A 20,978-nucleotide genomic window follows, 5' to 3' on the forward strand; every position below is an offset into this window, starting at 1 on the left:
CTGTACTTTCATAGTTAGCAAATTACACTGGATTTGGTTTGTGGTTAAGAACTCTGTAATCATTTGGCCTGGGATCAGTTCATAGCTGTTCCACGTTCTAGGAGGTTCCCTAATGTCTCTTGCCTCAGTTTCCTCAGTGGTGAATGGTGATGATAATACCCACTTTATAAGGTTAATTTTGTAACAGGTTTATTGAAATATGATTTACATACCATAAAATTTAGCCATTTGAAGTGTACAGCTCTATGAGTTTTAGAAGTTTTTGCAGTTGTGCAATGAGCACCACAATCCATTTTTTTAAATATTTCTGTCATCTCCACAGGTTCCCTTGTGCCTATTTGTGGTTGGTTCCTACTCCACATCCAGCCCCAGGCAACCGCATATCTGCTTTCTGTCTCTACGGTTTTGCCTTTTCTAGAAATTTCACATAAATTGAATCATACAATATGTGGTCTTATTTGTCTAGTTTCTTTCACTTAGCATATTTTTGGGGTTTGTCCACGTGACAGCACATATCAGTACTTCATTCCTTTATATTGCAGAGTAGTATTACATTCTATGGGTATGTCACATTTTATTTATCCACTAGCCAGTTGATTACTGGGGCTATTTCCACTTTTTAGGCCGTTTTGAATAATACTGCTATGAACATTCGCAGATAAGTCTTTGTGTGGTTATATGTTTTCGTTTCTCCTCAGTAGATTCCTAGTAATGGAATTCAGGGGCTGTCTTAGTCCATTTGGGCTGCTGTAACAAAATATCACAGACTGGGTGGCCTATAAACCACAGACATTTATTTCTCATAGTTCTGGAGGCTGGAAGTACAGTCTCCTGGGGCCAGCATGGTTGGGTGAGGGCCCTCTTCCTGGTTCATGGCCAGTTCCTTCTCACTGTATCCTCACATGGTGGAAGGGGCTGGGGGTCTCTGTGGGGTCTCTTTTATAAGAACACTAATCTCATTCATGAAGGCTCCACTCTCATGACCTAAGCACTTCCCAAAGGCCTCACCTCCAAATACCATCATCTTTGGGTGTTAGGATTTTAACATATGAATTTTAGGGGGTGGCACAAACATTCAGATCATAGCAACTACATATGTTAAGTATCTTTTTAACCTTTTTTTCAAATTGAGTTATAACTCACATATTGTATACTTCAAAAGTGTACAGTTCAATGGTTTTTAGTATATTCACAAAGTTGTTTGACTATCACCACTATCTAATTCCAGAACATTTTCATCACCCAAAAAGAAACTCTATACTCATTAGTAGTCACCCCCAACCCCTCATCTCCCTCTCCCCATCCCCTGGAAACCACTAATCTACTTTCTGTCTCTATGGATTTGCCTATTCTGGACATCTCAATAAATGGAATCATACAAATTACAGAATAATATCTGCCAGAATATTTTCCGAAGTGACTGCACCATTTTACATTCCTACCAGCAGTGTATGAGGGTTCCAATTTTTCCACATCGTCGCTAAAACTTGCTATTATATGTCTTTTTGATTATAGCCGTAGTGGGTATGAAGGGGTAACTCACTATGGTTTTGATTTGCATTTACCTAATAACTAATAATGTTGAGCATCTTTTCATGTGCTTATTAGCCATTTGTGTATCTTCTTTGGAGAAATATCTATTCAAATCCTTTGTCCATTTCAAGTGGGTTATTTGTCTTCTGTTTAACTTTTTAAAAAATTACCAAAATGTTTTCCGAAGTGCTTGTACCATTTACATTCCCACTAGCAATATATGGGAGTTCCGGTTCCTCCATATCCTTGCAACACCAAAAAATAGTATTGTCATTCCTTTCAGTTTTAGCCATTCTAGTGAGTATGGCTAAATTTGACAATGAGTGGTACTCATTGTAAAATACTTCGCTAATGACTATCTTGAGCATCTTTTCATGTATTGACTTGTCATTCATATATCTTCTTTGATGAAATGTCTAGTCAAGTGTTTTGCCCATTTTTCATTTTTTTGTTTTTGTCCTCTTATTAGTGAATTGTAAGAGTTCTTTATATCTGTTGGATAGAAGTCGTAGATGTATATTTTGCAAATAATTTCACCCAGTCTGTAGCTTTTTTATTCTCTTAATAGTGCCTTTTATAGAGGAAATGCTTTTAATTTTTATGAAGTCCAATTTGTCAATTTTTACTGTTATGGATCATGTTTTTGGTGTCATATGTAAGAAATCTTTGCCTACCATAAGATCTTGAAGATTTTCTCCTGTCTTTTTCTAAAAGTTTTTTCATTTTACATTTTACATTTAGATTAATAATCCATTTTTAGTTAATGGACTCATAATGCATCTTTGTATAAGTTGTGAAGTTCAGGTCGAGGTTCATTTTTATTCATATGGATTTTTGAAAAAACTGTCCTTACTGCATTAAATTGTTTTTATGTCTTTGTCCAAAATAAATTGGCCATATTTGTGTAGTTCTATTTTTGGAATGTCTGTTGTGTTCCATTTATCTATGTGTCTATCTCTTTGTCAGTAGCACTCTGTCTCTATTACTGTAGCTTTATAGTAAATCTTAAAATCGGGTTGAGTCCTCCAATTTTATTCTTTTTCAGAATTGTTTATGCTATTCTAGTGTCTTTGGATTTCCATATACAGTTTAGAACCAGCTTATCTATATCTAGAAATATCATGTTGAGATCTTTATTACAATTGCACTATAGATTAATTGGAGGAGAATTGATATCTTTACTACATTCACCTTCACTTTTGAAGATACTTTCTTTAAATATAGATTTCTTGGTTGACAGTTCGTTTTTTCCAGCATTGTTATTCTTTTGTCTTCTGTCTCTATTGTTTCTAAGAAGTCAGCTGTTTCCCTGAATGTGATGAGTTGTTTTTCTCTTGCTACTTTTAAGATTTTCTCTTTGACTTGAACAGTTGGACTCTGATGTGTCTAGATGAGAGAGTTTCTTTGCATTTATCCTACTTGGAGATAGGTCAGCTTCTTAGATCTATAGGCTAATATTTTGTTTTTTGTTTTGTTTTGTTTTGTTTTTCCCCCCAAAGCCCCAGTAGATAGTTGTATGTCATAGCTGCACATCCATCTAGTTGCTGTATGTGGGACGCGGCCCCAGCATGGCCAGAGAAGCGGTGCGTTGGTGCGCGCCCAGGATCCCAACCCGGGCCGCCAGCAGCGGAGCACGCGCACTTAACCGCTAAGCCACCGGGCCGGCCCTAATGTTTTGTTTTGATGTTAATTAAATTTGGAAAAGTTTTGGACATTATTTCTTCAACTATTTTTTCTGCCCCTTTTTCTTTCTCCTCTCAATTTGGGATATCCACTACACATACATTGAAACACCTGACTTTGTCCCATAGGTATTTGAGGGTTCTGTTCATTTTTCAATTATTTTTGTCTCTGTTCTGCAGATTTGATATTTCTTTTGATCTATCTTCCAGTTTACTGATTATTTCTCCTGCTATATCAAATTCATTGCTGAATCCTTCTAGTGAACTTTTCATTTCAACTCTGGAATTTACATTTGGTTCTTTTTTATTTCTCCATCAAGATTTCCTCACCTACCCCCTCTTTTTTCTTCTTTTTTACTGTTTTTCTTTAATTCTTTGAACATAATTTACTTTAATTCCTTGAAAATATTTATAGTAGCTGATTTAATGATTTTGTCTTCTAAATCTAATGCCTGGGCCCACTCAGAGTCAGTTTTCTTTTGACAGCTTTGTTCCTAAGTATGATTCCTACTTTCCTGTTTTTTTACATATGTATTATAAATTTTATTTTGCTGCTGTAATAAATTGTCACAAACTTAGTGGCTTAAAACAGCACAAATTTATTATCTTACAGTTCTATTGGTCAGAAGCCTAGCACAGGTCTCACTGGGCTAAAATCAAGGTGTCAGCAGGGCTGCGCTCCTTCCTGGAGGTTCTGTGGGAGAACCTCTTTCCTTACCTTTTCCAGGTTTTAGAGTCCCCTCACATTCCTTGGTTCTTGGTTCTCTTCCTGAATCTTCAAAGCCAACAACATAACGTCTCTCTGACCCTGCTTCCGTGGTCACATCTCTTTCTCTAATCACTGCTGTGAATAGGTCTCTACTTTTAAAGAGTCATGTGGTTAGACTGGATTCACCTGGATAATCCAGGATAATCTCCCCATCTCAAAGTTTTTAACCTTAATCACATCTGCAAAGTTCATTTTGCCATGTAAGGTAACATATTCATAGGCTCTGGAGATTAGGTTGTGGATTTATTTGGGGACCATTTTTCTCCCTACCACTGCATGTCTAATAATTTTTTTTTATTGAAAACTAAATATTTAACATAATATATTAACTCTTCATTCTGTTTTATTGTTTTGAAGGTTGGTGGTGGTGGTTTTGTTGTGTGTTGTTTTTGTAGCGTGGCTGGATGTAAACTGTGGAGTGTGCAGTGCGGCTTATTAATGATATCTTTGCTCAGTTCTTTATATATATATTTTTTAGCCTAGCTTCCTAGAGGCCTCCCCTGTGTCTGCATGGCTTAGTGGTCAGCTAATGTTTGTGGGCAGAGGTATTGCTCAAATAGCTTGAACCTATAAGGCTTCCACTCTCTGCTGTGTGTGGGAAGGTTATATACTCAAAGTTGTAGCCAGTTCTCAAGTCTCCCTTGGCTTTTACTTTTCGCCAGGCTCTCTTGCGTCTGCCTTATGTACGTGCAATTTCCCAGTTACCCAGGTGGTATGGAGAGCTTGTCTCAGTCCTTCTATGGCTCAGTCAGATGGGGATGGTGGATGGGAATAGTCCCAGGCAAGCAGGCCATAGACTCCTGCTTTTCTTACCCTAAGCTCTAGCTGTTTTTCAAGAATAAACATTTCTCAATTTGTTATCTACCTTTGGTTAATTTCTCATGCCTTGAAGTGGTTGCTGTTGGCAATTTTGTCCAGTTTTATACTTGTTTTTTGCAGAGAAGACTCTCTGATAACTTCACATCATCTTTACCAATGTTTACTTGCATAATGTTGTTTTAGAATGGATTGAGCTAAAACAAAGTCCTTAGAACAGTGCCTGCAATATAGCAAAGGCTCTAACTGTATTTATTATAATTATTGTTATTTTATTAGTGATAGAGACAACTAGACAGTCATATTTCCAATATATATTCATAGCTATCCATTATAGAGTACTTTTTGTATGAGATCCTCTCTCCAGCCTCTTACTTCTAGAAACCCCTTTACTATAGACCAAGTGTCAGCAAACTTTTTCCGTAAAGGGCCAGGTAGTAAATATTTTAGGCTTTGCAAGCCATACAGTCAACTACTCAACTCTGCTGATGTAGCATGAAAGCAATCGTAGACAATATGTAAAGGAATAGGTGTGGCTGTATGCCAGTAAAACTATTTACAAACACATGCTGCAGGTGGGATTTGGCCTTCGAGCCATAGTTTGCCAACCCCTGCTAAAGAGTCACTTTCTCATGGTTCTACATCTAAGCAGTGCCAACTACTGTGCCCCAACAGGCTATATTTTTCTTTGAAAAGAAGAGAACATCTATACTTCCCAGCACCACATTCCAGCACCTCCTAACACCTGTGCTCTGGGAGCCTAAGACTTCTTCAAGGCCTATGGGTTCTTGAGTACTTGGCATCTGTGTCAGCTGATTTCAGGAGAAGTACCAGTCACACTCCTGGAATATGTCAACTACAACACTCACAGTGTTGTTAGATATAGACACATTGTATTATGGATACAGACACAACTTGGTAAGCTTATTGATGGCAAGCTATATTTCATCTTCTATCTAAAACTAGATTATGCAGCTTTCTATTAGTTTTTAATTTTTATAAATCTCATTTTTTGCTTCCAAACAAGGGAAAGGTATGTACATTTTTAAGACCACAGTGTTTCCTTCTTGATTTAACTCTCAATCTTTTGAGATCATTAAATCCCTAAATTATGTATTAACCTAATTGTTCCTTACACACTGGCTTTGTACCTAGAAATTAAAACCGAACATTAAATCAGTTTTTTAAGACTATATTATTATTAAATGTATCATACATTCTAAAGGGTATATAAATCATACATGGGAGTTTAAAGAATTATAAGGTAAATATGCATGTAACCACCTTATGTTCTTCCTCGATATAGAAGGACTTTAGACTACTTGAATCTTGTTTTCTTCCCTACTGACATATATGTTATGATTACTGTATATTTTTGTTTTTACCATATTTTTACCCCCCCCCAAATTTTTCTATTTGTCAGTATTACATAGATTTGTCCATATTAAGCATTCTCTCTGTTTTTCATTCCTTCTTGCACCTTAGACCTTCCATCTTGGCTCACTTTCCCTCTACCAGTATTTCCTTTAGAAATTCCTTTTGTTAAGATCTCCTAGTGACAAATTCTTGGTTTTTCTTTGTCCAAAAATGTCTTTATTTCATCCTCATTCTTTTTTTTTATTGACTTCATTTTTGTTATAGGTTCGTAGCAAAATTGAGTGGAAGGTACGGAGATTTTTCATATACTCCCTACCCCATACATACATAGCCTCCCCCATTATCAACATTCCCCACCAGAGTGGCACATTTGTTACAACTGATGAACCTACATTGATCTATCATAGTCACCCAAAGTCTATAGTTTACATTAGGGTTCATTCTTGGTGTTGTACATTTTATGAGTTTGGAAAAAAGTATAATGACATGTATCCATCATTATGATATCATATAGAGTATTTTCACTGCCCTAAAAATTCTCTGTGCTCCACCTATTCATCCCTTCCCTACTCCCTAGCCCCTGGCAACCAACTGCTGATCTTTTTAATTGTCTCCATAGTTTTGCCTTTTCCAGAATGTTATATAGTTGGAATATAGCCTTTCCAGATTGACTTCTTTCACTTAGAAATATGCATTTAAGGTTCCTCTGTGTCTTTTCATGGCTTGATAGGTCATTTCTTTTTAGCACTGGGTAATATTCCATTGTCTGGGTGTACCACAGTTTATCAATTCACCTACTGAAGGACATCTTGGTTGCTTCCAAGTTTTGGCAATTCTGAATAAAACTGCTATAAATATCCGTGTGGGGCCGGCCCCATGGCTTAGCGGTTAAGTGCGTGTGCTCCGCTGCTGGCGGCCTGGGTTCAGATCCCGGGTGCGCACCAACGCACCGCTTCTCTGGCCATGCTGAGGCCACGTCCCACATACAGCAACTAGAAGGATGTGCAACTATGACATACAGCTATCTACTGGGGCTTTGGGGGAAAAATAAATAAAAAATTAAAAAAATAATAAAATAATATAAATATCCGTGTGTAGGTTTTTTCATAAGTTTTCAGATCCTTTTGGTAAATACCAATGAGCACGATTCCTAGATCCTGTGTTTTAATTTGTTTAGTATGTTTAGTTTTGTAAGAAATGGCCAAACCGTCTTCCAAAGTGGCTGTACCATTTTGCATTCTCACCAGTAATGAATGAGAATTCCTGTTGTTCTGCTTCCTCGCCAGCATTTGGTGTTGTCAGTGTTCTGGATTTTGGCCCTTCTAATAGATGTGTAGTAGTAGTATGTCCTTATTGTTTTAATAGCATTTCCCTAATGACATAATGTGAAGCATCCATGTGCTTATTTGCCATCCATATATCTTCTTTGGTAAGGAGTCTATTCAGGTCTTTGGCCCATTTTTTAAATCAGGTAATTTTTAAATTATTGTTGAGTTTTAAGAGTTCTTTGTATATTTAGGATGTGACTGTTGCAAATATTTTCTCCCAGTCTGTAACTTATCTTCTCATTTTCCTGACATTGTCTTTTGCAGAGTAGAAGTTTTTAATTTTAATGAAGTCCAGCTTATGATTTCTTTCTTTCATGAATTATGTCTTTGGTCCTGTATCTAAAAAGACATCACCGTACCCAAGATCATGTAGGTTTTTTGCTACATTGTCTTCTAGAAGTTTTATAGTTTGCATTTTACATTTAGGTCTGTGATCCATTTTGAATTCATTTTTGTGAAAGGTGTAAGATCTGTGTCTGGATTCATTTTTTTGCATGTGGATGTCCAGTTGTTCCAGCGCCATTTGTTGAAAACACCATCTTTGCTACATTGTATTGCCCTTGCTCCTTTGTCAAAGATCAGTTGACTATTTATGTGGGTCTTTCAGAGCTCTCTGTTCTGTTCCATTGATCTGTTGGTCTGTTCTTTCACCAGTACCACACTGTTTTGATTACTGTAGCTTTATAATAAGTCTTGAAGTTGGGTAGTGTCAGTCCTCCAACTTGATTCTCCTTCGGTATTGTGTTGGCTACTCTGGGTTGTTTGCCTCTCCATATAAATTTTAGAATAAGTTTGTTGACATCTACAAAATCACTTGCTAGGCTTTTGATTGGGATTGCATTGAATCTACAGATCAAGTTGGGAAGAACTGACATCTTGACAGCATTGAGTCTTCCTATCAATGAATGTGGAATATTTCTCCATTTATTTAGTTCTTCTTTGATTTCATTCATCAGAGTTTGATTTATACCTAAGTATTTTATTTTTGAGGGGGTGCTAATGTCTCATTTTGTTAAACAGCTTTATTGAGATATAATTCACATACCATGCAATTTACCCATTTAAAGTGTACAATTCAGTGGTTTTTGGTATATTCAAATATATGTGCAACTATCACCACAGTCGATTTTAGAACATTTCATCTCCTCAAAAAGTCACCCTGTACCCTTCAGCTATCCATCCTGATTCTTGAAAGATATTTTTGAGGCTATAGAATACTGGACTAGGAATTATTTTTCCTAGGCACATGGAAGATATTGTTCTGCTGGCTTCTAGCTTCCACTGTTAGACTTACTATTACTCTTTTGAATGTAATCTGTCTCCTATAATTGGCGAGAAGGGAGGATTCCCGATTAGACCCGCAATGTCGGGTAGACACTGGGCTTGCTCTTCTGCCCCCCAGGTCCAAAAAGCAGATGGAGCCAGAGGCTGCAGCACACCAGTGCACCATAGTTTCGCCGTTCTGCTTATTTCTCAGGGGTCCCTCCACACTTAGATTTTGGCTTGACAATTTCTTACCATCTTGCCAACATTTTACTACTTTTTAAAATAATTTAGCTAGCATTTTACGTTATCTTCAGTGAGAGAATCAGTATGGCTACCAAGCCTGCCGTATTGCCAGAAACCTCATGCAAACTAATTTTCATAAATCTGAACTAACAGGCTCAAACAAAATAAGGCACTTTCTGAAAATAAATTTTAACATTTCTACTCACAGGTTTCTTTTGGGGAAATGTCTCAGAATGATATGACCATCTGTGTATTCAGATATTTAAGGGCTTTAAAGGATATATCCAGAACTTCAGAGGTGTCTTTTATTGCCCCTGTAAGTGAATAAATAGACTTTACACAGGGCAAGTACAGCTTTTGTAATGAAAATCTCCTTGCCATTTTTTTTCTCAAGGACTTAATAACTAAATTCAGTTATAGTATAATTCAGTCATGCTGGCTGGCCTTTTTGAAATATTTCAAAATATTAGTAAATATTTCACACCCTGAAAAAGAATGCTGCAAGATAGGAGACAGTCAAAAGCCAGACAAAGCACAGCGCTGTCACCATTGTGAGTATTCAAAAGGAAACCATTGGCATACAGTGGAGTACCATCCCGCCTGCCCGGAAGGTTCTGACCAGTTCTTATCACTGTGCTAGTGCAGGGCCAACTGGCTGGACAGGCCCGTGAGGTCTCCCAGCTGCCAGCCAGACTGTCAGTAGGCCAAGAAGCACATGAGCAGGTCTGGCAAGGGGGTGAGGAAACTTGTGCACAAGTCCAGCATTAGATGAAAAGAATTAAACACGCTTAATTTGAAAGTTACAGATATGATATGGGCAATGTCTTCTTGGTTGGTTTTTCAAAAAGAAAAATAAAAACCCAAACTTTTAGGGGCTGGCCCAGTGGCCTAGTGCTTCGACAGATTCCACTTTGGTAGCCCGGCTTTGGTTTCCTGATGTGGACCTACACCACTTGTCAGGAACCATGCTGTGGCAGCAACCCACATACAAAATAGAGGAAGACTGGCAACAGATGTTAGCTCGGGGCGAATCTTCCTCAAGCAAAAAGAGGAAGATTGGTGACAGATTTTAGCCCAGGGCGAATCTGCCTCAGCAAAACAAACAAACAAACAAACAAAAACCCAACTTTTAGGTTCAAAATTGGACACTTAACCCTATCTGCAACATAAGCCTTTCCTTAATGAGGCAGCTGCTGGCCACTCATCCAGTATCTTCTCAACCACTCCAGTCCCGCCAGGCTTGTATTTGTGTTGCTACATATTCAGTTTGCATTTAGAAAGAAACAGGGAAACATACAAGTCATCCAAATGGGTCTTTTGGCTGTTGGAAAATAACTATTTTGATGCTATTAGGCTATTTTTTTTTTAACTTTGCAAGAAAATGACGTGATTTGTTTTTCCCATTGTTTATCTCAATCAATATGGATGTAACAGTGCATTGCAACTAATTACCATACATTCACTAGCCCAGGAAACTTCATAATACTAGTTTGTGTTTATTTGTAGTTGTGTACATTTCCAGATGTTCTCCCATCTCTTTTCTTACCATCAGGTTAATTGTGATGTGAAGTGGTCACTCAACTGACTACTTGGAAGAACCAGATCTTGAATCCAGATCTCCTAACTCCTTCATTCTAATTTATCTGCTGTAAAACCTCTGCTCCTGAGCCTGAATTACATGAACATTTAAAATAGACAAAAAGCTCTTTTGTTGTTGTGATCAGATTTAGAGATTCTTTCTGACAATGGATCATGTACAAATTACTATAAATTGTTAGAACTTCTGTGAGTAAGAAAGCCCTGCCTTTTGAGTGAAGAACCTATTTGGTGGAAACTAAGAGAAGTGAAAATGTATTCTTTGTGTAAGGAAAAGGATCCTGCTTACTCATTTTATGGGATAAAATAAACCCAAGAAAAATCTCATCGCAATGAGATGACATCTCATTGTAACGTTGTAAAATTCTGTTGTAACGTGGTGGAATTGTACGAGGAACTGTGAATTTTATTTTCTCGTACTCTGGCAGGAGATGGGGGTGTGTGGCAGATCCAGCTTTCTCAGTGATGTGGGGCCAATAGCACATATTGTGGATGAAGCAGGCAATGAGGGTTCAATCTAGACTAGAACCCAGGATCTTCCCCTTTCAGAAACAAGTAAGAATTTATGGCTCTGATCTTCCTGTCACCAACAGAGCAAGCAGTAGAGGTGATGGAGAAATAAAGATTCATCACCCCCCTTGGGGAACAGCATCTCTCCAGACTAACTTAGGAATTAATTAAGGTCATGGTAAGAAATAGTTCTCCTTGTTCTGAAGTGGTTTCTTAGACAGTATGGTCTGTCTTGTCTGTCTTTGGTTTTGTTTCCCAAGGTTAGGATCTTTTTTTTTTTTTTTTAGCTATCAACAACAAAAATGTATCATATTACAAATAAAGCTACCCTACCATAAAGGCATAAATAACTTCCATACAACAGCTGGTTTAACTTAAACAGACCCTAAGGAACGTCAGATGACTCTATCTGCCTTTTCATGCTTCCTTGTCCTAGTTACCCATGAGGTATGGCACTAAGTTTCTACACTTGATTTAAGACCTAAAGTGAAGCTCTTAATGTCCAGTGTGAGCTGCTGCTACCTCTGCTGTTATTCTAGCTATCAAGTCAATGTCTATTTGACATCTTGAAACAGTGTGGAAGGCCATTGTATGCCACTCGTGTGTCTCATTTTATTTCTATATAAGGCTTAGAATTCAGTAGAATTCCAAAATCTTCTGAAACTTGAAGCAGTTATCTACCAGAGTTCATAATTTCTGAAGGTGAAAAAGTAAAACCCAATGTCTTGCATTTTTAATTATGAAGAAATTCAAGCATATACAAAAATAGAATAATGTAATGAACCTTCATATATCCAGATTCAATAATTATCAAGATTTTGCAAGACTTATTTTCTCTCTCACCTTTCCCTCTTCCCTTCTCCCCTTTGTTGAATTATTTCATTCTTTTTACAGTTCTTAGCATTTCTGAATCTGTTACTTGCTGTCTTTAATTGCTTTTGAAAATTCTCAGCCATTATGGCTTCGTATATTGCTTCTGCCCTGTTCTCTCCCTTCTCTCCTTTGAGATTCTAGTTAACATACGTGAGACTTGTGTCCCTCTGTTTTCCATTTCATTGTCTCTCCGTGTTTTGCAATTGATATATTCTTTGACCTGCCTTCCAATTCATGAATTCTTTCCTTGGCTGTGATAAATCTGATGTTAAATTATTGAGTTCTTAATTTCAGCTTTCTATTTTTCAGTTCTAGAATTTTCACTGGTTATTTTTTAATATAATTTCTAATTTTCTGCTAAAATTCTTTTCTATTATTTGAATTCTCAAACATACTTATTACAGTTTTTTTAAAGTCTATGTATGAGAACCTCAATATTTGAGCCCCTGTAGGTCTTATTTCGTTGTCTGTATTTTTCACACAGTCCTTGTCTTTTTATAAGCCTGGTTATAATTTTACTGAGTGCAGGACATTGTATAGAAACATTGGAGAAATAATTTGAGGTGCTGGATGATATTTTCTTCCTTCGGAGACAATTTACTTTTGCTTCTGGCAGTCAGGGAGGAAGCAGATCACCTTAATGCAATCAGGGTTTGAACTGATTCAGTCTTTGTGAGGGCTGGTCTATTTCTGGCTTACCACTATTCGTAGATTATAGCCCTTTTGAGGTCACAAATGAAAGCCAGAGACGTTTACTATGGCTCCTTCCCATCCTTGTTGAGCGCTGAACTCCAATTTCTGTGTCTTCAGATCTGTGAGACTACCAAAACTTCTGCTCGGCTGTGGAGCCTATCTGCCTTTACTTTCAAATCAGCAGAGGGAGGAGTAACAACAAATGTAAGGCTCACCTCCTTGAGCTTCTGTTCTTTCTGTGAATTTGACTTTCCTCTGCTTCAGTGGCTCTTCGAGACCTTCAAACGGATTTTAAAAAATATTTTGTCTAACTTTTCTTCTTCTTAGCAAGGAATTTGATCTGAAACAGGCTAAACCACCATTAGCTGGAAGAAATTCTGCTGAAGAAATTTAAATCAAATCTCAGACGTTACGTCATTTTATCCATGCATACTTCAGTTTGTATCTCTGAAAAATGTAGACATTTTCTTAAATACCCTCAATACTGTTTCATGTTTAGATTTCCTAGATTGTCTCAGAAATGTCTTTTTATAGTTGTTTTGTTTGAATTGAGGTCTACACATTACATTTGGTTGTATCTCTTAAGTCTCTTTTAATCTCAAGTGTTCTCCTGCTTTGCCATCTTTTTCTTTTCCTGCCGTTGACCTGTTGAAGATCCTGGGTCAAAGTCCCTTAGAATTTCCCTTATCTAGGATTTAGCTAGTTGCTTTTATTTGTTTCTCTATCACTTGTTTTTTCAGTGAAATGGAATTTAACTTTATTGGCTTGATTCAATTCAGTTTCCTTCCTCTCTTTTTTTTTGGCAAGAATGCTTATAGGTAGTGCAAAATAATTCTTCTTGCATCCTATCAGATAGCACGTAATGTCTGCCTGTTGTACGTTAGTGATGCTAGGATTGATCAGCGGGTTCAGATGGTAACAATCTAATCCATCCATTGTAAAATGCTGCATCATTCTTTGTTCTACTGGTTTCGTCTGTTGATACTTTTTTCTGGATCAGTTATTTCTTCAGGAGTTGCAAAATGATGATTTTTTAAGTTCCATCACCATTGCACATTTACCAGCTAACATTCATACACTAGAGCTATTAGGTTGCTCTGAAATACAGTTTATATAGGCAAATTGAGCTCTCTTTTTAAATTCAGTGATGTATTTTACATCAGTGCTAAAAAAATCGTCCCGAACATTAAATGGTTTTGCCAGCCCTGTAGGTGTCAGAACGGCCACCTGTAATGAAGCAGTGTGATTGGTAGTTGCATCCTGTAGAAAAACCTCGGCAAGACCAACAGCAGAGGTCCTGCCATCAGGTATTTTCTTCTCTACGTCCTTTTAACTTGAGACATTCCAGTTCCCCGACTCTCAGTCTCCTTGTAAAATATGGCAGCAAGATCTTGGTGCTTATGGTCTGAGTTAAAGCTGGTATGTGTGCTGCTGCTTTTCCCTGCTGTTTACACGCATGCCTTCCTCTGCACTTATTCACCGCAGAAACACCAAAGGCAATTTTTCCATTCTAGGCCCAGCATTCTGGAGCATGTGATTGCTAGCATCGTACCTATGAAAAGAAAATTTATAACACCCAAACAAGTAGAAAGCCTAGTTGAATGATTTTGTTATTACCTAGTTTGCTTGTGCTTTTTGTGGCAGCGTTTCTGTTTCTGAATCTTGGAGTCAGACCTGACTCTGCTGTACCCCAGCAGGTCTCCAGGTCCTGTTGAATCAGCTGTATAGCATTTTTTTGTCTTAGATCCTTCTTTTCTGTTATTACCACCATCCTGCCTCAAGTCTCTCTCCCCCAGGTCTCTTTTCTCATTTTCTTTGTTTCCTGTTCTGATGAAATACTCTCAGCCCCCTTCGGCAGTGCCCGGCTGCCTGCAAGCAGAAGTCCAAACTTCCTAGCTTTGCATTTGTGCCTCTGCACAGCCTGGCCTCAAGCCCACCTTGTCTCCCGCTCTCCTCTGCTAGCCAGACCAGTGCGCTCACTGGCGCTGTGGAGTCAGCCTCCCGTACCATCGCCAGAGCTACCTGTCCCTTCCCGTGCCCCACGTGCTTGGCCAGGAGCCCATCACCTCTTCCAGTCTGAACCAGCTCAGCTCTGCCGCTCCAAGAAACTCCCCTGATCACTGCAGTCTCTGCTGCTTCTGGAACACCCATTGTCTGTGCTATGGTCCGGCGGCTCTTACACTCCTCTCTGTGTCATGATTTAATTTGCCTCATTTCTGCAACTAGACTATATGCTAACCAGGGGCAGGGACTCACCTGGGACTTCTCTGCAGCCCGTACAGCACTGGGCACAGAACCCGTCATCTCCTAGGTACGCCTTCCCCTCACCTTCTCACTCAAACTCCTGATTCCTCAGGCACCCCTGATTCTGTCTCTGGCTCAGGCTCTCAGCCTGGCTGGATTTTTGACAGTCCTGTGTTTGAAGGCTACTTGCAGGCTCTCCTCTGTCCTCGTCACTGTCATACGGCGGCCCAGTTGATGAAAGCCTGTGCCCTCGGTGGAGAACTCCCAGCACGAGTGAACTTCACCAATTTTCCTTGGGGTGCTATTCCAGCAAGTAATCATGATTCTTATTCCATATGTCAGCTGGGAGGCCTCCGGAAACAATCCAGGCACACGATCAGCACCCCTGCCAGAGCTATGAGACTGCTTCGCAAATATTTATGTGAAGTCCCCCCTCACAGACGCCTCCTCCTCATCCTCTCCTTATTAAACTCCACTTTGTTTTTGAATGTCTTTAAGCAACAAGAGCAGGTACCTGTCATGGCATAATCACGCACCACTTTCTCTGCCATCATAGAACCAAAGATTTTCTTTCCTTCTGCTAACTGACATGACAGACATCCACTGAGTGGAATGATTATTAGTATAAAATTACTTTTTGGCCTTTAAGTTTAATTATGCCACATTCATAGCAATAAAATAAAATCCCAAATCCAGGTGTGCTTTTTAAGGAGAGTGTCCAGGGCAATTACCTTCTGATAATGGTGTCCTGTACTTAAGCCTTTTGTCTGGGGATCTTAAAATCTTTTCCACACAAGTAGATAATGATGTTCATTTTGTAAGGGGTGAGAGGTGAAGTGATTGATCTCTTGGCATACTCAGGAGATGCAGAAAAATCCAGGACCCAGGTGTCTCCTTTGTTTTTCTCTCCTCCTCTCCCTTTTCAGTTCTTTAAAAGAAGCACGGCCAACCTTCTATTGATTTAAATACCTCCCTCTCAGGTACTGCTTTTCACTTTTTTAAGAGCATGAATAAAAAAAATCTCTATATCACATTTCATGTGGGGAAGAGCTGAGGTTCGGGGAGAGGGAATGGTTTGCAGATACGTGCACACTGGTCAGAGAACATTCATATCTCTCCTGGTAACTCTGTCTCATCTCTGTTACACAGTAGAGCTTAAATGTGGGTTCCATGAGTTCATAAATGAGAAGCAGTTAGAACAGTGCTTGGCGCATGGCAAGCCCTATGTAAGTCGTGACTCTTAGGATTACCTTACTGACATCTACGGGTGGCACCTGTGGCCTCGGACCAGCAGCGTGTGGAGCAGCGTGCCCTTGCTTGTGCTAATAGTCTAGACGCACTTCCCTTCTCCCCAGTCAGCCAAGCCTTCCCAAATGCTTGGGAGCCAGTTTAAGTCCTATTTCCCTCCTCCAGGAAACCTTCCCTGGTCCAACTGCCAGTCTCTGCTCTCGCTTCATAACTCCTGTATCATTTTCTCAGTTCAGTTCAGCAAACTTGAACTGAACATTACCATTTCCTAAGGCAGGCCTCACCTGGGCACTGAATCACGCTCTGTCCTATAATATTTTTAACTATTGCATGGATGTTTGTCTTGTGTCTAATGGGAATATTGGGCCTTGAGGAAAAAGCTCATATATATACCATACACACACACACACACACACACACACACACACACAGAGTGTAGTATTTCCCTCAGCCCCAGGAATAATCCTGCATATACAGCAGGAGCTCAGCAGACTCTAAGAATGGAGGATGTGGGGGGCAGAAGAGGCCAAGTTGTACACATTTTGTTGAATCCAACATAATAAATTCTTGTTGAATCAAGTTAAAGTAACCTCGGGTTGAATCATAGCCCTAAGTTTTCATTCTTTGGTCCACGACAACACCTATTCTATTTTGTTATGTGTGAAAGAGGTCAAGTATGTATCGCGCTCCTCCTGCATGCAGGACATCATGGCAAACACAGACAGAGTGTCTGAGTGAAAACCTCTATAATCCAGGGAGATGATAAAGTAAACACATTAAGGCCTGTAAGAAAGGGGGCCTGTGATGAACCTTACAGCTGAGATTCAAAGGGCTTTGCAGCTAAAAGGAGGGTGTGGTAGTATCTGGATGGGGAGCCATCAGAGCTTTCATTCATTTCCTTAACAAGTGTGTATTGAGGGGCCATCTTCTGTTCCAAGGCTGTCCTAGGTGCTGGAGCTTCATGGGCGAGGTTGGAGGACAAGATTAGCGCCTGCTGTCCCCAACCCCTCCCAAACAGAAATGCAGAGGTCCACACTTGCTTCTCTTCTCTAGTGATTATTAGAGAGGCATTCCAGTCCTGTCTTTTTTTCTTCCTAGTGCAAAAGGCATTCTGGGGGGAGCAGGAGACCCATAATGCGCTTATCCCCCTCAGTATTGCATTCTCCCAGATTGCAAAGCTAATTTCCTCCCGGTAGCTCATTAACATTCACAGCCAGCCAGCGTTTGCTCCCACTGCCATAGTCTCCTGATGAAATGCTGACTGCAAAGGTGAGAGCTACTGACATTGTTTGCCGTCTGGTTTCTTCCAGGATCTTTTTCCCCGGAAGCCACCCCGTGAGAGGAGTGCAGGTAATGAAGGTTGGCAAACTGCAGTTACATCAAGGCATGTTTCCCCAGGCGATGAAGAATCTGAGACTGGTGAGTATGCCAGGATGGCCTGGAGTTCTGCCGGGAATACTTTGTTCTGGCTGTTGCTAGGCCTCCTCCTTGGGATTTTTAGCAACTCCGCACACACACACGTGTGCACGCACACACGTGCCCATAAATATTTAACAACCAGCTCTGAAAAAAAAAAACTGATTTGCGATGTTTGCCGATTTCCGTGGTATAAACACACCCACCATAGCTGGTTTGAAACTATCAATGTAAATCAACCAGCTCACAAAAATCACGACAATTTAACAATCAACTCTCACTAACTGGTGCAGACTGGCCTCAGACCACCGCTGCACCTGTGCCCTGCCCCACAGTGAACAGGTCCCCCTTCTCCATGCCCCCCACCCACTGCCCACAGAACATAGTCCATCTCCCCTGCCTGTCAGGACAGCCCCTTGACCGTCTGTCTGCGGTCCACCTTTGCAGCCTCTGCACCCTCCAGCCTTCCCTCCCTCTCCACACAGCCAGTGTACACTGAGCCACTCACCATTGCTCAAGACACCCTGAACCGCTCACACTTAGGTCTTTACAAAGCTATTTCCTCTGCCTTAAATCCTCACCCCACCCCCTGGGCCTGGCCGAACTCGACTAATCCTTTAGGGCCCAGCTAGAATGTTGTTTTCTCCTGGTCCTCCTACAAGTCTGCTCACTCTGCCAGTGGAACACTTATCATGTAGCAGTAGGAATACCTGACCCCTCCCCTCCCCCGAGGAGACTGTGAGGTCTTGGTGGTTATCTTTGTAACCAGCTCAGCGCCGTGCAAGGTACCTGGAATTTAGGAAGTGTTCACTGTTGGTGGAAGGAGGAGGGCGGGAAGAAGGTCAATACATAACTAGCCTTGTAGTTAGAGAAACTACATTAGAGAAACTAAATGGAACAACAGGGTCCCTGTTTGAATACCTTGTTAAAGAGTAACGTTTATTTTCACCCTCTCCATGAGTCTCCTCTGCCCCAGGGGCCCAGGGCCCTCTGCTGTGCTGGCCTTTCCACACCAGCAGGGCTCCCTCTCACCCAAACCTTGGCTTCCCAAAGGGGAGCTCACCTGCTTACCTAGTCCAGCCGTTAGCGGGTTGTGTGGAGACCTGGTATGTGGAGTGTCATGGGGAGCATGTGACGCTTTAACAGGGTCCTCTGGACCACCATGCCTTGTCTGCAGAAGAGCTACAGTGGAGAGATCTGCGCCCTATATCAGGATCTCTCAGGGAGTGTTCAGGGGCTGGCTGGCCCCATAACATGGGCAGCTACCACATTTAGATGAGAAAAAACAAATGCCTGAGGGGCTGGCCCCGTGGTGCAAGCGGTTAAGCCTGCGCGCTCTGCTGTGGCGGCCCGGGGTTCGTCGGTTCGGATCCCGGGCGCGCACTGACAAGCACCGCTTGTCAAACCATGCTGTGGCGGCCTCCCATATAAAGTGGAGGAAGATGGGCATGGATGTTAGCCCAGGGCCAGTCTTCCCCAGCAAAAAGAGGAGGATTGGTGGATGTTAGCTCAGGGCCAGTCTTCCTCACAAAAAAAAAAAAACAAAGGCCTGAGTGCTTCTTAAAAATGAGATTCCCTGAAGCTAGTTTTTGTTGAATGCTAGTTGTGTTGCCTTTTCCTGATCTGTAATTGAAATAAGCCCATGGTCAACAGGCAGAACACTAGGATTCCTGAAGGCACACACCTCTTCCTGTTCTTTTTACCTTGTCTGACATCTTTACCCAGACTGATGGGAAGAACACCTAGTGATCTCTTGCAGTCTCGGAAAACTTTCCTTTTCTGGTCTGGCTCATAGTTGTCAGCCGCTCAAATCAGTGAGGCAGAAAGTACTTATTGAGGGTCTACTGTGTGAAAGTTTTGACAGAAAGATGATGTGGAGGAAATTTCCCAAGTATATGATGTACCCAACCCAGTGTCACCTGCAAGTAGGTGTTTTATAAGTGATCAGCTTAATCCTTTATGCTTATATGGGACTGGGAAGTATTAATACTGCTCATACATATGTGATCTTATCAGGTCCTCATGACAGATGACAGCCATGTGAGGCCAGTAACCCAGGCATTTGCACTCCCGTGTGAAAATTGAAGGCATTAAGGCTGAGAGACGTTCAAGAGCTTGTCTAAAGTTACACTGAGGCAGGGCCAGGTCTAGTTTGTTCAGTTTAATTCAACACGTGTTGATTAAATGCTTCTATTAAATTGTAAGACCTAGTGTTGTCCTTACAATTTAGTGGAGGAGACAGACATGTGAACAAGTCATTAAATCCAGGCTAGAATCCAAGGCTCTGTTCTTTTCCTCTGGACTGGCCCAGGTCAATAGATGAGATTCTCTAGTGAGACTCAGTGTGAAGAAATCCCTCAGATCTGCTGAGTTCCTGGTGCCAACTCAGAGGAGAATGCGGGAGAGAAAGCAAGGTAGCCCTGGATCTCTTCTGTTCTTCAGCTGAGGCTTTGTTGTCGCCATTGCACGCAGAACTCTTGGAGGAGACATCTAAAACCCTCAGCTACAAAGACAAGCCTGAACGAACCCAGAGAGACATCTAGATGCGGATTCATGGGGTGAATGGGCTGGGCGGATGGTGCTGGCTGTCACCAGCCCCTCTCATGACGCTCTTATTGCCCTGGTACACTCCTTGTGCCCAGTTCCAGCCTGTCTTCCTCATATCCTTCTTGTGACGTTACCTCTTCTCCTCCGGTATCTTCCCTTGGAAATCGTATTAGTATCTTCTGCTCCTAGTACAAAAGATAAGCCCAAATATGGACCCTGATAGCTGTGAAATAGAAGATCTTGAAGCGGCATCAGAAAGTCTGCCATGAGGCCTGGAGTTAAGTCACGGCCTTACCCCCGGCTTCCTGTTTGGCTGAAGTCACTCAGTCTTTTGCCGGGTTCTGATTATACCAAAACACAAATGTGCACCTCCGGCAGTGTTGTGTAGTAGAAAGAGCACTCTGATTTAGAGTCGGCTATGTTCAGGTCCCAATCCCACAATTTACTAGTGTTATGACTTGAAGTGAGTCTCTTAATCCCTCTGAATATAATTTTCTTATTTTTAAAATGAGAGTCATACCTATTCCATAGAGTTGTTTTGAGAAGTAAATGAGGTAGTGTTTTGCCAAGTTTCAAGCATTTTGGATTTTTATTGTTAGTGGAACCCTCGTGCTGATCACCCCCCCACTACCCGGTCCCTTCAGCACTTGTGTTTGTAGTGTGGGGTTATACGGTGTTTCCCCTGAATAATTATGTTATTTAACTGCTCTCAAGCAGTTCACATGGCTGTGTTCTGTTTTCCCAAGGTGAGTGGGAATTCTGCAAGGGACCCTGACTTACATACCTTTTGTGTCTCCTGGTGCCACCTACCATAGACACACATGCCCAAACACAGCA

The 20,978-nt window shown here is 40.8% G+C and overlaps 1 protein-coding gene across 4 annotated transcripts in view; it reads left to right on the forward strand.

Annotated features, from left to right (window-relative positions):
* Positions 1 to 20,978, forward strand: part of SMYD3 (SET and MYND domain containing 3) — a 736,966-nt gene that overhangs the window by 663,363 nt on the left and 52,625 nt on the right. For all 4 annotated transcript variants that reach the window (XM_087424454.1, XM_087424453.1, XM_004439574.3 and 1 more), the window contains one exon: positions 17,489 to 17,597. In XM_087424454.1, coding sequence (XP_087280580.1) covers positions 17,489 to 17,597 — 109 coding nt within the window. The remainder of the gene's footprint in view (positions 1 to 17,488; positions 17,598 to 20,978) is intronic.

The sequence above is a fragment of the Ceratotherium simum genome, chromosome 36, assembly GCF_057802395.1.
Source record: "Ceratotherium simum simum isolate JZ-2026a chromosome 36, ASM5780239v1, whole genome shotgun sequence".
Taxonomy (NCBI): domain Eukaryota; kingdom Metazoa; phylum Chordata; class Mammalia; order Perissodactyla; family Rhinocerotidae; genus Ceratotherium; species Ceratotherium simum.